Raw genomic sequence first — 15963 nt, forward strand, 5'->3', positions numbered from 1 at the left:
TGAGCTCTGATTGGCTGCTTCACTCTGAGCTCTGATTGGCTGCTTGGTGGTCATGTGACGCGATTGGTCACCTGAAATGTTCATCAAACAGGTTTGTGGTCGAAGCATCGCAGTGATCAGCCGACTGACAGGTGAGAGTCACCTGGTCTGATAACAGGAAGTGATGTCAAAGTGTCTCAGCAAGCCAAAAAAAAAAAACCCTTCCAGAAACCGTCAGTGCACACTGGAAATGACACGTGCGAAGCCAGAAGAAGAGAACCGGCGGCGGACCGTCGAGAGTCGTCGGTGGTTCAGGAACTAATCCGTCTCCGAGTCACTGAACATCAGACCATTGACTCCCGCAGGCTCTCATCTCGCAGGAAGTCAAAGGTGTTTGGGGGAGGAGCGGCATGGAGGAGAAACTCACTCTGAAGCTCCACCCGGGGGCGAGGTGCGTCCCCTGAGACGGGCTTGTCTGTCTCCTCGCCGTCTCCATACAGCTGACTGATTCGTTTACGCAGGAGTCCCTCCGCCTCGGGCGGTGGCTTCTCGTCTCGCCGTCCCTCCTTCTTCTCTCTGTATTTGTAGGACGCCAGTTTGACGGTCCGCTGCAGGAGATGTTTCCTGTACGCTCTCTGGATCACCATCGCCGCCACCTCTTCCTGCTTCCTCCGCAGAGTGCTACTGATTGGTTCATACGACACCTGGAGGAGAAGAATTCATTCGGAGAGACTTCAGCAAACCGCCGTCAGAAACAAATTCAAACCATATATGACATTATATATAACCTAATCTAACCTAATCTGGTCTAATCTGATCTGATCTGATCTAATCTAATCTAATCATCCAGACAGACGTCAATAAACCGCCGTCAGAAACAAATTCATACCATATATGACATGATATATAATCTTATCTAATCTGGTCTAATCTTATCTAATCTGTTGGATGTGAACCTTGGAGGGGTTGTTGGCCATGAACTTCTCCTCCATGCTTGCTTTGAGAGTGTCCATTTCTCCTGATTCACCCAAAACCTGCAAACATGACATCACATGACATACCAGGATGTAAACATCATGAGACCGTCAGAACACGTGAGCAGGCAAACATGTGAACATGTGAAGATATGAGCAGGTGAGCAGCTGAACATGTAAACGTGAGCAGGTGAACAGCAGGTGCGCTCACCTGTGCAGTGAGGGCCAGCAGGATGTCCAGACAGTGGATCTTGTCTCCGGGGACAAGGGGCAGGTCCATGTGGATCAGTTTGATGGTGTTGGGTTTGGGGATCCTCAGAGGATCCTTCAGAGTATCGCAGAATTCGGACAGTTTACTGCAGACACAGGAAGTCAGATTAGGATTAATAAAACCAGATTAAAAGCCACCTGACAGGAGGGGAGCAGGCGGGACTCACCCGTACTGGATAAACTGGGAGGCGTCGGGGTCAAACTTCTCCCAGGTTTCATAAAACATCTCGAAGTCGTCCTCGCACAGCGGGTCGGCGCTCTCTTCTGTCGCCACGTTGAAGTTCTCCAGGATGATGGCGATGTACATGTTGACCACCACCAGGAAGGACATGATGATGTAGGTGGTGAAGAAGACGATGCCGATGGCCGGGCTGCCGCAATCCCCTCGGACCGTCGACCCGGGATTTTCCAGGTCGGGGTCGCAGTCTGGCGGCGTGTTCATGATGGGATTGAGCAGCCCGTCCCATCCAGCCGACGTAGTGATCATGAACAGGCAGATCATGCTGTTCCCAAACGTCTCAAAGTTAAACATGTCGTCGATCATGGCCTCTTTCCTCACGTACGCAAAGTTGGACATGCCGAAGATGGAGAAGATGAACATGATGAGGAAGAGGAGCAGACCGATGTTAAACAGGGCAGGAAGTGACATCATCAGGGCGAACAGCAGAGTCCGGATCCCCTTTGCCCCGCGAATGAGACGAAGGACTCGGCCGATACGAGCCAATCGGATTACACGGAAGAGCGTCGGTGAGACGAAATACTTTTCAATGATGTCAGCGAGGAGGAGGCCTGAGGGGACGAGAAGCAAAGAAACGTGAAAAAAAAAGAAAAAAGAAGTAAAGAGAAAAAAGTAACGGGAAAAGAAAAGTAAAAAGAAAGGGATGAAGATAGAAACTAAAAACAGTAATAATATAAAGAATAAAATGAACCCCACCTCTGATCAAATGTCGTATTTCCTAAAATTTAAGATCGATGAGAAGATTTCTGGTCATTGAACGTAAAAAGGATATATTTCGACTGAATGAGACGATGACATCAACACACGAGATGCTGACATCAGCAGACAAGATGCTGACATCAGCATACAAAACGCTAACGTTAGCAGACGAGATGATGACGTCAGCAGACGAGATGATGACGTCAGCAGATGAGATGATGACGTCAGCAGATGAGATGATGACGTCAGCAGACGGGACGGTGACATCAGCAGACAAAATGCTGATGTCAGCAGAGGAGACGATGACGTCAGCAGATGAGACAATGACATCAGCAGACAAGATCATGACATCAGCAGATGAGATGCTGTCATCATCAGACGAGACGATGACATCAGCAGACGAGACGATGACATCAGCAGACAAGACATGACATCAACAGACAAAATGCTGACATCAGCAGATGAGACACTGATGTCAGCAAACAAGACGCTGATGTCAGCAGACAAGACGATGACATCTGCAGACAAGACAATGACATCAGCAGACAAAATGCTGACGTCAGAAGACAAGACGCTGACATCAGCAGACAAGATGCTAACATCAGCAGACAAAATGCTGATGTCAGCAGACAAAATGCTGATGTCAGCAGACGAGACGATGACGTCAGCAGACAAGACGATGACGTCAGCAGATGAGACAATGACATCAGCAGATGAGATGCTGACATCATCAGACGAGACAATGACATCAGCAGACGAGACGATGACATCAGCAGACAAAATACTGACGTCAGCAGATGAGACGCTGACGTCAGCAGATAAAACGATGACGTCAGCAGACAAGACGATGACGTCAGCAGATGAGACGCTGACATCAGCAGACGCCGATTTGCCGACTTACCTACAATCGACAGGATGACGACCACAAAGTCAAAGATGTTCCAGCCAACGGCGAAGTAGTGCTGGCGGAGCGCGATGACCTTGAGGCCGCACTCGGAGGTGAAGATCACAATGAAGACGAGGTTGACCCAGTACAGGATCTGCTCTTTGTCAGCGCTCTGCTCGTCCGTCTCCACCATCATGGTCACCATGTTGAGGCAGATCAGCACCATGATGAAGATGTCGAAGACCTGCGTGGTCACCAGGTCGAAGACCAGACCCTGGAACTTATTCTGCAGAGACAGGAAGAGAAGAAACAGGCGTGTTTCTACCGACCGCTTTGAATTCAGGCGACAGGAAGTGAGTGAACTGACCTCGGGTCGGGGAACCGGTTTCTGAGGTTTCTTGGAGCCCAGTTTCTTCATGGCGTTGTAATATTTCTTCTGCTCTTCCGTCATGAAAATATCTGTTCCTCCCAAGTAAAGACCAAAGAAACAACAACAGTTAGAAACATATTAAAGAAAAGCATTTTCTATCAGGAGTGAAATAAAGCATCTGAACATTTTCTCCTTCAAACTGCAGCACACACACAACATTCCCCAAAAACACCACGTGGACTCTTTAACTCTCCATCTGGACAACCTTTTGACCAAACCGCCGTATCAGAGGAGGAGCAGGGTGGAGCTATGTATCGATAGTGAACAAGTTTCATTTCACTTTCATTTTCACATTATTGTGTAGCGTACGCTCGCCAGTAAAACAGAAAACAAGCCGAAGGTTTGTGTTCGATGAGCAGAGTGAAGGCGAGCGGCGAGCGGCGGGAGGTCGAGGGGACGTGAAGGACCAACATCATGTAAAAAAAAACCTTCGAAACATGTAGTCTTGATGAAGAAAGATGAGTTTTGAATCAGGAGAGAAACGTATCTTTGATTTTTGCTGGTTGAAGTTGTCAATGATGACTCCGATGAAGAGGTTGAGAGTGAAGAAGGAGCCGAAGATGATGAAGATGACAAAGTAAATGTACATGTACAGATTGTCCTCATATATCGGCTGGAGCTCCACCTGCACACACACACACACACACACACACACACACACGCACAAAAAAACAGTATGGTAACCACGGTAACCAGTGTCGGCCAGTTTTACTTGTATAATCTAAAATCCTAAATCTGATGTAAAGGTTTTCAAAGTCATTTTGTAATTTAATGATCTAACTAACAGTGTCACTATCAGATCCAGTATCAGTGTCAGTCGGTGTACCAGGACCACTATGAGTATCACTTCTAGTATCAGAACCAATAAATACATCGTGAAATGATGAGAAGGTGCACTGACGTCTCTGGAGTCCACGGCGGCATACATGATATCCATCCAGCCTTTAAATGTGGCCTGAAAGACACGAATCAGCATCAGTTAGAGATAAATATTGAACGTCCAGTCGTCTGCAAACAGTGACAATAAAAAAACAAAGTGAAACTTCAGCGACATTTACTAAATGTTGCTGAAGTTTCGTTTTGTTTTTTTATTAAGTTTCATTAAGTCTTTAATAAAAACCCTCCTGCTGTCAGACTGAGCGTCTCTGTGAGGCGTTCACACTCACCACCTGCAGCAGAGACAGGTAACCCATCCCCACGTTGTCGTAGTTGACCTTGATGTTCTTCCAGCGGACCTCGGTGGAGTTGGCCTCGATCAGAGACAAACACTCGCTGCGGTTGTTGACGACTTCATGGTTAAACACCTCCTGCGACGTCTCGTTAAAACAGAAATAAAACTTTCCTGCAAACAGGTTGACGCCCATGATGCTGAAAATCAGCCAGAAGATCAGACACACCAGCAGCACGTTAAAGATGGACGGGATCGCTCCGACCAGGGCGTTCACCACCACCTGGGGACAGACAGGGGACAGGTTCAGAGACAAGGAGACAGAAAGACAGGCTGAGAGACAAGGGGAAAGGCTCAGAGACAGGGGGACAGGAGACAGGCTCAGGGACAAGGGGACAGGCTCAGAGACAAGGGGACAGGAGACAGGCTGAGAGACAAGGGGACAGAGAGACAGGCTCAGAGACAGTTGAACAGGGAGAAAACAAACAGAAAACATACAGGAAGAGAGACACTTAACCCTTTAACAACTGGAGGTCACCTGGTCCCAGACGGACATGAGACACTACAGACTCCACCCCATCTACACCAGGCACTGCCAAAGACAGTTTCTGTCTGTCTGTCACTCTGTCCGTTGGTCTGTCTGTCTCTATCTGTCTCTCTGTGTCCCCATGTCTCTGTCTGTCCCTCTCTCTGTCCATCTGTTCATCTGTCTGTCCATCTCTCTGTCTGCCTCTCTGTTTGTCTCTCTGTGTCTCTGTCTGTCCATCTGTCTCTCTGTGTCTCTGTCCGTCCGTCTCTCTGTCGGTCCGTCTCTCTGTCTCTGTCCATCCGTCTCTCTGTGTCTCACCCTCATGCCCTCGAAGCGGGACAGGGCCCTCAGGGGCCTCAGAGCTCTCAGAGTCCTCAGAGACTTGATGGCCCCCAGCTCGGAGTATCCCAGGATGTTGGCTGTCAGAGACACCAGAGACACCTGAAAGACACAGCACACCAGGTGATGACATCACAGCACACCAGGTGATGACATCACAGCACACCTAGTGATGACATCACAGCACAGATGACCAATGAACAGAGAGACAGGCTGTCTTTCAAAGGTCGTCCTCCATGTTTGACCCTGTTTCTGTCCTGAAGCATCTGGACCTTTGCCATGGTTACCACTGTCCTACCATTACACTTCCAGTAATCGGAGTGATTGATCGTGCGCTTACGTCTACAATGAGGAAGTCGAGCCAGCACCAGGCGTTGGTGAAGTACGTCTTGAATCCGTAGGCGACCCACTTCAGGACCATCTCCACCACGAACACGTAGGTGAACACCTGGTCTGCGTACTCCAGGACCGTCTTTATGGCCCGCCGCTGCTCCAGGTAGATGTCCTCAAACGCCTGTTCACACAGTCACATGGTCACACGGTCGCACGGTCACAGTCACATGGTCACATGATCGTTAGCTTGCCATCAGTTAGTGAGCTGTGTTAATGAGCGACTCAAAGATGATGTCATCATGTTAAAAAGTGCTGAGTCGGTGAAAGATGATCTCACCTGTATAACATGTTAGTACTCTGAATGTCAGCCATTTTTGTAGTCCACTCAGCCATGCTAGCCGCTCAGTTTTGTTAGCGTCCTGCTGTCAGCCATGTTGTCTCCACAGGTTAGTACTCGCACTCTGCACACGTTCCTAAGAACCAATTTCAGACGTATTTTCCAACATTTCGACGTGCTTCACAGCAAGTAAAATGATCAGAAATATGAAACTGTGGCAGCCATGTTTCAATCAATACTCAGTATTGATAAGGTTTACCAGCGCGCCGCTGCTCAGCAGGATCATGAAGATGATGAAGGTCTCAAAGTAGTTGTGCTCGACGATGGAGAAACAGGTTCTCCTGACGTTAGACCACACCTTCCCTCTGCCCTGGGATGTGTCTATGTCCAGGAGCGGACAGCGTCGGTAACACTCTGAAATACATCCACACAGTACCAAATGTTTGGTATCTATCTATCTACAGTATCTATCTATCTATCTATCTATCTATCGGCTCCTTTTCTTTGAGAACCTGCTGCCAGCAGGCTGGTTTTTATTAACCCTCAAACTGCACAAACTGGAATTGTGAATATAAAATGCGCCTAATGGAAACACATCAGTTTAAAACAAAACCCTCCCATTTATCTCATAAAGTGTTTCCTCTGTCTTTAGGTTGTATTTCAGGCGATTGTAAAAAGTACATGATATCCATCCAGCTTTAAAATGTGGGCTGAAAGACACAAATTAACATCAGTTAGAGAGATAAATGTATAACGTCCAGTCGTCTGCAAACAGTGACAATAAAAAACCCAACCAGAATACGACTGTAGACGCAGTGAACTGCTGTCAGGTAGTTTCCATTAACTCTCAAATTGTGAATATAAAATACGTCAAATGGAAACACGTCAATTTTTCCTCTGGCATGAGGCGGCATTTCAGTAATTGTAAAAAGACATATTTGTCCAAACTGCAATGGAAACACCTTTTTTTGTCTTTTCTGGGTCACATGATGCTGTGTCTATGTGCTTGTCAGTAGGAACTGATGCAGCAGGAGCTACAAGAGCTGTTATTGCATCACATAACTCTGAGAACGTTGAGCGAAGTTTTGAATAAACAATTCCTTTGTGAAATCGTGGACTATCAGCTCCCAGAAATCCCTCATACGTGGTCGCTCCCACTTATAAGGAGCTTGCCTTTCCATCATGGCTACATAACACGCCTACGTGGCCTTGGATTGGAAATAATGACGGCTAGTTTGGTGGCTGCAATAGAAATAAAGCTGCTGCTGTTTTGAACATCCATCGCCATGGTTACTGGGATGTTATCACCAGAGGAGAAGTCACATGACATCACTCAGTGGAAACACAGTCAGCTCCACGTTGAGTTTTATCCACATTTACTAAATATCAAGTTTTTGCAAATCTGTGATGTAAACTCACCTGTGACACAAAGGCAGCTTTTTATTCATCACTAATTGATTCCTTTTTATAAAAAACTTTTCCCCAAAGAGCTCTGAAGTTATTGTAGGAGCGAAAAGATGCTGAGTGTGACGTCAGGTGTGATGTCAGGTGTTCATACTTTCACTGCAGCAGTCCACAGGTGCGCTCTCATCGACATCTTCATCGTCTTTGTCCTCCTGAACATCAGGAAGTTTCTGCACCGTGCTGCAGACCGACGACTCGTCACACTGAACAAACACAGCAAAGACATTTTACACCAAAACCATCAGCCGGTCGTACACGTGTCCCTGTTGGACCTGATATCATGAGAGACTCTGGGGGGAGACGGGGCAGCTGCTCAGGTCACGTGACTTCATGCCAACATTCAAAAGTATACTCATCATTCGTATCAAAATTCAAATGAACGAAGTCGATGACCACAGCATGTTGTTTTTTCATGTTTATTGTAGTTTGGAGGAAATCTGTTAGAAAACTATTTTAAAGGGTAATTTTTATTATTTATTTAGAGTTATTTTTATTTGTATTGTTTTTCGACCTGATGGTTTGTCAGAGTTAAATGAACTAAATGAACCTCGAGTGTCGGAGCACCGCAGTGAATGTGAGAGTACAAAAACAAGAATGAGATGTTTGGTTTATAAATGTTAATTGTTTTTATTCAAAGACTACGTTTGTGTAAAGCCTTCAAACTGCACTGTATGATGATAACAACTGTTTATAAAGAAAGTAGCAAATTAATTGTTAATAAAATGTTTTAGAAGTCAGCATATGGACCACTGAATAAAGAGGAAAGAGTTAAACTTTTACACTAAAATTATTTTTTTATTAGATACAAACTGTCATTTGGAAACTAAAGCTCACATTGGAAAAAAAATCATGAAAGTCTGTTATTGTGACTGAGAAACATAAAAAAAAAGAGAGAAATGAACTAATTTCCCAAAATACTTATCGTGCCTGCCCATTTAAGGGTTATATTATTGTAGATATTTATGTCCTTATTTATTATCAGGTCCATGTTTTTAAACAAATTTATACTGATATTTATATTCATATTAACATTTATGTCCATGTTTAAATTCATATTCTATTTATTTGTTATTTATTGGTGTTTTTGTCTGTGTTGTTTGCTTTTCTTTCTGTCTAATGTCTTCGGCGAACTCTCGGGAGTAAAGGTGAACAGTGATTACCAGGGAGCGCTTTTCCTCCTCCTCCTCCTCCTCCTCTTCCTCCTCTTCCTCCTCTTCATCATCATCGTCATCGTCAGGAGTCTCAAAGTCAGACTCGGCCTCGGCGATGGGGACCCTGAGGCAGGCGATGCTGCGGTAGTTGCTGGACAGCTTGCCATCACCATGTTTGGGGGACTTGACCTCTGACCCCAGCTGGTCAGAGCTCACAAAGGTCAAAGCCAAAAGCTCCTTCGTTGTCTTATTGTCTTCCTCACTTTCGACCGCTAACAATCAAATCCATAAACATGGAAAATCAGTAAACCACACAAAATGCACTCTGTCAGAAACACGAACCAAAACCAATTCATTCTAAATATTATTCAAAAAGGAAGAAAAAGGTACAAAAACCCCAAAAACAGAATACTAAACAACAAAGCAAGTGAATAAATCTCCATGGTAACAGATGGGCCTCTGCTTTCATGACACTGAGTCACGGCTAAATTCATTCCAAATACCTGGAAAATCCTGGAAAAACCTGGCTTAATCCACTATCTATGTTCCTCTGGGACACTGAAGAGACACTGAAACAAGACAACATCGGCAGATAAAGGAGTCAATAAACGAAGGTCTGGTCCTACCATTGTGTTCTGGGGTGACATGGTTCTTCTTTCCCATTAAAGTCCAGATCTGTTCCAAAATCCAGTTCTTGGTCCAGGCCACGGCTCTATTAATCCGGTTTATGGCGATCTGCAGGTTGTTTTCTCCTTCTTCTTCTGGAGCTGCAAGATTATCACCACTGAAGGAGCTCAGCAACAGCGCCAGGAACAAGTTTAGGACCTAGAGGAAGACCAGGAACAGATTAAAGACCTGAAACAAGGTCTGGAACAGATTCAAGACCTGAAATAAGGTCTGGAACAGATTCAAGACATGAAACAAGGTCTGGAACAGATTCAAGACCTGAAATAAGGTCTGGAACAGATTCAAGACATGAAACAAGGTCTGGAACAGATTCAAAACCTGAAACAAGGTCTGGAACAGCTTCAAGACCTTAAACAAGACCAGCAACAGGTTTGGGATGCTTATTTGTCCCCCATCAGGCTCTTAAAAAAAATAAATAAGGTCTCAGAGACTCACCACCAGGTTTCCAATGACCAGGACCATCATGAAGACGATCAGGCACATGGCCTGACCCGAGACCTCCATGCAGTCCCACATGGTTTCGATCCACTCTCCGCACAGGACTCTGAAGATGATGAGGAAGGCGTGGAAGAAGTCGTACATGTGCCAGCGTGGAAGCTCGCAGTCGAGTGAGATGCGACAGACGCAGTCTTTGTAGTTCTTCCCGAACAGCTGCATGCCGACGACGGCGAAGATGAAGACGATGATGGCGAGCACCAGAGTCAGGTTCCCCAGAGCCCCCACCGAGTTCCCGATGATCTTGATCAGCATGTTGAGGGTCGGCCACGACTTGGCAAGCTTAAACACCCGCATCTGGACATGAGACAGGTGAGGAGATGGCGAGACAAGTAAGAAGATGGATGAGGAGACATGTTGGAAGACAGGCGAGGGGACAGGAAGACAGTGAGTGGACTGTGATGATGTCAAACTGACCAATCGGAAGGAGCGCAGCACAGATAAGCCCTGAACGTTAGCCAGTCCCAGCTCCACCAGACTCATGGTGACGATGATGCTGTCAAAGATGTTCCAGCCCACCTGTAACCATGACAACAGGACAACCACAGACACGTGTTACCATGGTAACAGCTGTCAGCAGTCATCATGAAGCTGATAACAAACAAACAAGAAGTCCAACCTGGAAGTAGTAGTACGGGTCCATGGCCAGGAGTTTGAGGACCATTTCAGCTGTAAAGATCCCTGTGAAGACCTGAGAGAGGGCAAAGGTCAGAGGTCAATGATCAGGGGTCAGAGGTCAATGATCAGGGGTCAGAGGTCAATGATCAGGGGTCAGAGGTCAATGATCAGAGGTCAATGATCAGAAGTCAGAGGTCAATAATCAGAGGTCAGAGGTCAATAATCAGAGGTCAGAGGTCAATAATTGATAACTTTTGATCAGTAATATTCTTACAGCTGACTGAACTTTTACTATGGCTTTTAGGCACTTCATCCAGGACTGGTCCAGAGATGAAGGTCCAATGATGAAGGGAAAGAGGCCAAGGAGCATCACTCAAAGTTTAGGGATCAAAGGTGAAGGATCAGGGGTCAGATTGGGTTAGGGTTAGGGCCTAATAAGTCTATCACCAGCAGACGATGGTATCGACACCCTGAAGTAAAGAACAGTAGACCTTGTTGGTTCTGCTGGACTCTTTGACTGCTCTTCATCACTAACCAGATTTCCGATGCTCAGAAGCTCCTCAAACTCCTCCGTCATTGGATAATGCTCCATGGCCATGAAGACTGTGTTCAGGACGATGCAGATGGTGATGCCAAGGTCGACGAAAGGGTCCATGACGATGGTGTACAGGATCTGTTTGAGCCACCGCCAACAGCCACAGCAGTTCCACTTCAGGAAGATGTTGGCGAAGGCGTACCAACACGGGGGACACGGCCTCTGTTCATCCGCAAACTCTGAAAAACACCCCAGGTTAGGAGGATGACGAGCTCAAAGAAACCAGTTGGTTACTGAAACATCCTCTCATATGTTACAGTTACAGAAGCAGTTTGACCTTCAGGGGTCAAACCAGGTTCAACGCTGAGGGGCCGTCAGATTTGCCTGTTTGAGAAAATATCTCACTGACAGTCTGATTGTTCCTGTTCTTCATGATCACCCTAAAATACACACACACACACACACACACACACACACACACACACACACACACACACACACTCCCAACCACGCACACATGCACATGCGCATATGATGTAGGTTCTTTGTGGAAGGTCAGATGTTGTAGGTCAGGGATCAGGGGTCAAATTGGGTTAGGATTTTGGCCTAATTAGTCTATCACCAGCAGACGATGGTATCGACACCCTGAAGTAAAGAACAGTAGACCTTGTTGGTTCTGCTGGACTCTTTGACTGCTCTTCATCACTAACCAGATTTCCGATGCTCAGAAGCTCCTCAAACTCCTCCGTCATTGGATAATGCTCCATGGCCATGAAGACTGTGTTCAGGACGATGCAGATGGTGATGCCAAGGTCGACGAAAGGGTCCATGACGATGGTGTACAGGATCTGTTTGAGCCACCGCCAACAGCCACAGCAGTTCCACTTCAGGAAGATGTGGAGAAGGCGTACCAACACGGGGGACACGGCCTCTGTTCATCCGCAAACTCTGAAAAACACCCCAGGTTAGGAGGATGACGAGCTCAAAGAAACCAGTTGGTTACTGAAACATCCTCTCATATGTTACAGTTACAGAAGCAGTTTGACCTTCAGGGGTCAAACCAGGTTCAACGCTGAGGGGCCGTCAGATTTGCCTGTTTGAGAAAATATCTCACTGACAGTCTGATTGTTCCTGTTCTTCATGATCACCTAAAATACACACACACACACACACACACACACACACACACACACACACACACACTCCACCCACACACATGCACATGCGATATGATGTAGGTTCTTTGTGGAAGGTCAGATGTTGTAGGTCAGGTGATGTGGTTCAGGTGTTTTGAGTCTGGTGTTGTGGTTCAGATTTTGGGTCAGGTGCACTGGTTCAGGTGTTGTGGGAGTCAGATGTGTGGTTCAGGTGTTGTGGGTCAGGTTGTGGTTCAGGGGTTGTGGTGTCTGGTTGTGGTCAGTGTGTGGTTCAGGTGTTGTTGGTGTGAGTGGTGTGTTCAGGTGTTGTGGTTCTGGTGCGTTGTGTTCAGGTGTTGTGGTTCTGTTGTGTTCAGTGTTGTGTTCTGGTGTTGTGTGGTGTTGGTTCTGGTGTTGTGGTTCAGGTGTTGTGGTTCTGGTGTTGTGGTTCAGGTGTTGTGGTTCAGGTGTTGTGGTTCTGGTGTTGTGGTTCAGGTGTTGTGGTTCTGGTGTTGTGGTTCAGGTGTTGTGGTTCTGGTGTTGTGGCTCAGGTGTTGTGGCTCAGGTGTTGTGGCTCTGGTGTTGTGGTTCTGGTGTTGTGGTTCAGGTGTTGTGGTTCAGGTGTTGTGGTTCAGGTGTTGTAGGTCAGGTGTTGTGGTTCAGGTGTTGTGGTTCTGGTGTTGTGGTTCAGGTGTTGTGGTTCTGGTGTTGTGGTTCAGTCCTCACCTTCCATCGCAGTGTGTTCTTGCTCGTGGGTATTTATTTCAGCAGATGAATTCTTCCGTGGTGCTGAATCTTGAGTCTCTGAGAGTGCCGCCCTGCAGGCCGCCTGCTGAAACAACAAGAAGAGACAATTAATTATGTCGGGTTGCGATCTCCGTGGACGAGGACCCGCCCCCCTTGAGACACATCAGACAGCAGTTTGTTTGATAGAGGCTCACCTCTTCCTCTCTCTTCTTCAGCATCTCCAGGATCTGAGCGTACTCTTCCTCCTTCTGTTTGGCCTCCGCGATGGTCGCCTCATTCTGCTCGGCGTACGCCATGGCGACCACAGCCAGGATGAGGTTAATGAGGTAGAACGAGCCGAGGAAGATGATGACCACGAAGAAGATCATGTAGGTTTTCCCTGCTGCTCGCAGCGTCTGCAGAGACACAGACAGACGGGACAGAGGGACAGATGGACCGACAGACAGACAGACGGACAGACGGACAGGTTTGTGTCTGCACTGGGACCGGTAACTGTACTGGGACCGGTCACTGTACTGGGACCGGTAACTGTACTGGGACCGGTCACTGTACTGGGACCGGTAACTGTACTGGGACCAGTATGTTACTGACCAGCTGGAAGAGGTTTTCCCAGAAGTCTTGTGTCATCAGTCGGACCAGAGACAGGAAGGCCCAACCAAATGTGTCGTAGCTGGTGTATCCGTAGTTTGGGTTCCTCCCGGCCTTCAGACAGACGTAACCATCGGGACAGGCCCTGAATGACATCATCATCATCATCATCATCATCACCACCATCACTTATTACATCATTATTCTTGGGTTATAAACGTACCCGGCATCTGAGCTGTTTCCACACAGCAGAGCATCAAGTTGACCAGGAAGGTGGTAGTAGTTGTCTGTCAAACAGAAATTTAAAATCAACATTTCTTTTGCTCCCATTTTTCGGAGGTTTAAGATCTGAGACTTTTTGTTTCTCTTTTAAAATCGGTGTCATCGCTCGCTCTCATCACCACACACACAGGTGTGTCAGATTTAAAGATCTCACTACACAGGTGTGTCTGATTTAACACATCATCACCACACAGGTGTGTCTGATTTAAACACATCATCGCACAGGTGTGTCTGATTTAACACATCATCGCACAGGTGTGTCTGATTTAACACATCATGATCACCACACAGGTGTGTCTGATTTAACACATCATCGCACAGGTGTGTCTGATTTGAACACATCCCTCCTGGCCCTCGGGGCTCCGCTTGTCTCACCTCTATCTCACCTGGGTTGTTGATGTGCTCAAAGTAATAAGAGTCATTGCTGCTTCCTGTGCTGTTTCCTGTAATGTTTCCATAGAAACCAGTGTCAGGGTCAATGTCCGCCGTGTGGTTGCCAAGCGTCAGTGGCGGTATTAGGACACATTTCTGCCGCAGGTTTCCCATGAAGAGCTGCAGACCAATCAGAGCGAAGACGCAGAGGCAGAACAGCGTCAGGATCATGACATCAGCCAGCTTCTTCACGGACTGGATCAGAGCGCCGACAATCGTCTTCAGACCTGAGAGGACGGGGTTAAACTGACAGGTCATCAACCTGAACACACACACACACACACACACACACACACACACACACACACACACACACACACACACACACACACACACACACACACACACACACACACACACACACACTGACCGGGGATGACGGTGATCGTCTTCAGAGCTCGAAGAACTCTGAATGTCCTCAACACAGAAACATTTCCCAAATCTACAAACTCTGTCAGATACCTGAAACACAGAGACGACATCATCATTACATCATCATCTTCATCATTACTGTTTGTGTCAGGTGTGTATCTCAGGTGTGTGTCTCAGGTGTGTATATCAGGTGTGTTCCTCAGGTGTTTATCTCAGGTGTGTATTTCAGGTGTGTTTCTCAGGTGTGTGTCTCAGGTGTGTGTCTCAAGTGTGTGTCTCAGGTGTGTATCTCAAGTGTATTTCTCAGGTGTGTATCCCAAGTGTGTATCCCAGGTGTGTATGCCAGGTGTTTATCCCAGGTGTGTATGCCAGGTGTTTATCCCAGGTGTGTATGCCAGGTGTTTATCTCAGGTGTGTATCTCAAGTGTGTATATCAGGTGTTTATCCCAGGTGTGTATACCAGGTGTTTATCTCAGGTGTGTATCTCAAGTGTGTATATCAGGTGTGTATGTCAGGTGTGTATCTCATGTGTGTTTCTCATGTGTGTATGTCAGGTGTGCGTCTCACGCCATGCTGATGACCATGAAGTCCAGCCAGTTCCAGGGGTCTTTGAGGAAGGTGAATCCTCCGATGCAAAATCCTCTCGACAGAATTTTGATCATTGCTTCAAACGTGTAGATGAACGTAAACACGTATCTGTTCAACGAGGAGAGACACGTCAGACACACGGACCGTAAACAGACAGTTTCGGACCAATCAGAGCGACTGCTGACCAATCAGAGCGACTGCTGACCAATCAGAGTGCCCTCTCACACAAACTCTCTCTCTCTCTCTCTCTCTCTCTCTCTCTCTCTCTCACACACACACACACACACACACACACACAGACACACACACACACACACAGACACACATAGACACACACAGACACACACACAGGTGCTGGAGGCTGCAGAGGAGAACGTCATCACATCCTGAACTCTATGAACACAGATATTGTGTGTATTAGTGTTTAATGAGTGTGTGTTAGTGTGCCTGTATTAGTGTGTGTGTTGTTGTGCAGTATTGTTGTTAAGTGTTATTGTGTAGTAGTGTTGTGTAGTATAGTTGTGCGTTGTTGTGTACTATAGATGTGAAGGATAGTTGCGTAGTATTGTTGTAGGGTGTTGTTATGTAGTATAATATTGTGTAGTATTGTTGTGTAACATAGTTGTGTAGTATTGTTCAGTATTGTGTAGTTATGTGTTGTTGTGTAGTATAGATGTGTAGTATAG

General features: G+C 46.6%; 2 protein-coding genes across 2 annotated transcripts; both read right to left on the minus strand.

Annotated features, from left to right (window-relative positions):
• Positions 1-6: 6 nt before the first annotated feature.
• On the minus strand, positions 7-12009 carry LOC121938767 (sodium channel protein type 4 subunit alpha B-like). Its single transcript, XM_042481937.1, has 19 exons — positions 11843-12009; positions 10599-10670; positions 10397-10498; positions 9920-10276; positions 9424-9622; positions 8807-9069; positions 7741-7849; positions 6442-6596; positions 5853-6026; positions 5492-5614; positions 4643-4927; positions 4378-4431; positions 3964-4101; positions 3414-3518; positions 3062-3332; positions 1391-2012; positions 1165-1309; positions 936-1013; positions 7-683 (listed from the first exon to the last, which is right to left on the minus strand). Exons 1-19 carry the CDS (start codon positions 11960-11962, stop codon positions 324-326), a joined length of 3732 nt encoding a protein of 1243 aa, XP_042337871.1. The 5' UTR covers positions 11963-12009; the 3' UTR covers positions 7-323.
• LOC121938768 (sodium channel protein type 4 subunit alpha B-like) lies at positions 12004-15385 on the minus strand (the record flags this gene model as incomplete). The annotated part of the gene is made up of 8 exons (XM_042481938.1): positions 12004-12080; positions 12995-13100; positions 13210-13410; positions 13607-13748; positions 13827-13890; positions 14272-14544; positions 14688-14779; positions 15257-15385. Coding segments are annotated over 8 exons (1069 nt in total), but the record flags the coding sequence as incomplete, so codon positions are not given.
• Positions 15386-15963: the final 578 nt, after the last annotated feature.

Source organism: Plectropomus leopardus, unplaced genomic scaffold (genome assembly GCF_008729295.1).
Source record: "Plectropomus leopardus isolate mb unplaced genomic scaffold, YSFRI_Pleo_2.0 unplaced_scaffold32, whole genome shotgun sequence".
Classification (NCBI taxonomy): Eukaryota; Metazoa; Chordata; class Actinopteri; order Perciformes; family Serranidae; genus Plectropomus; species Plectropomus leopardus.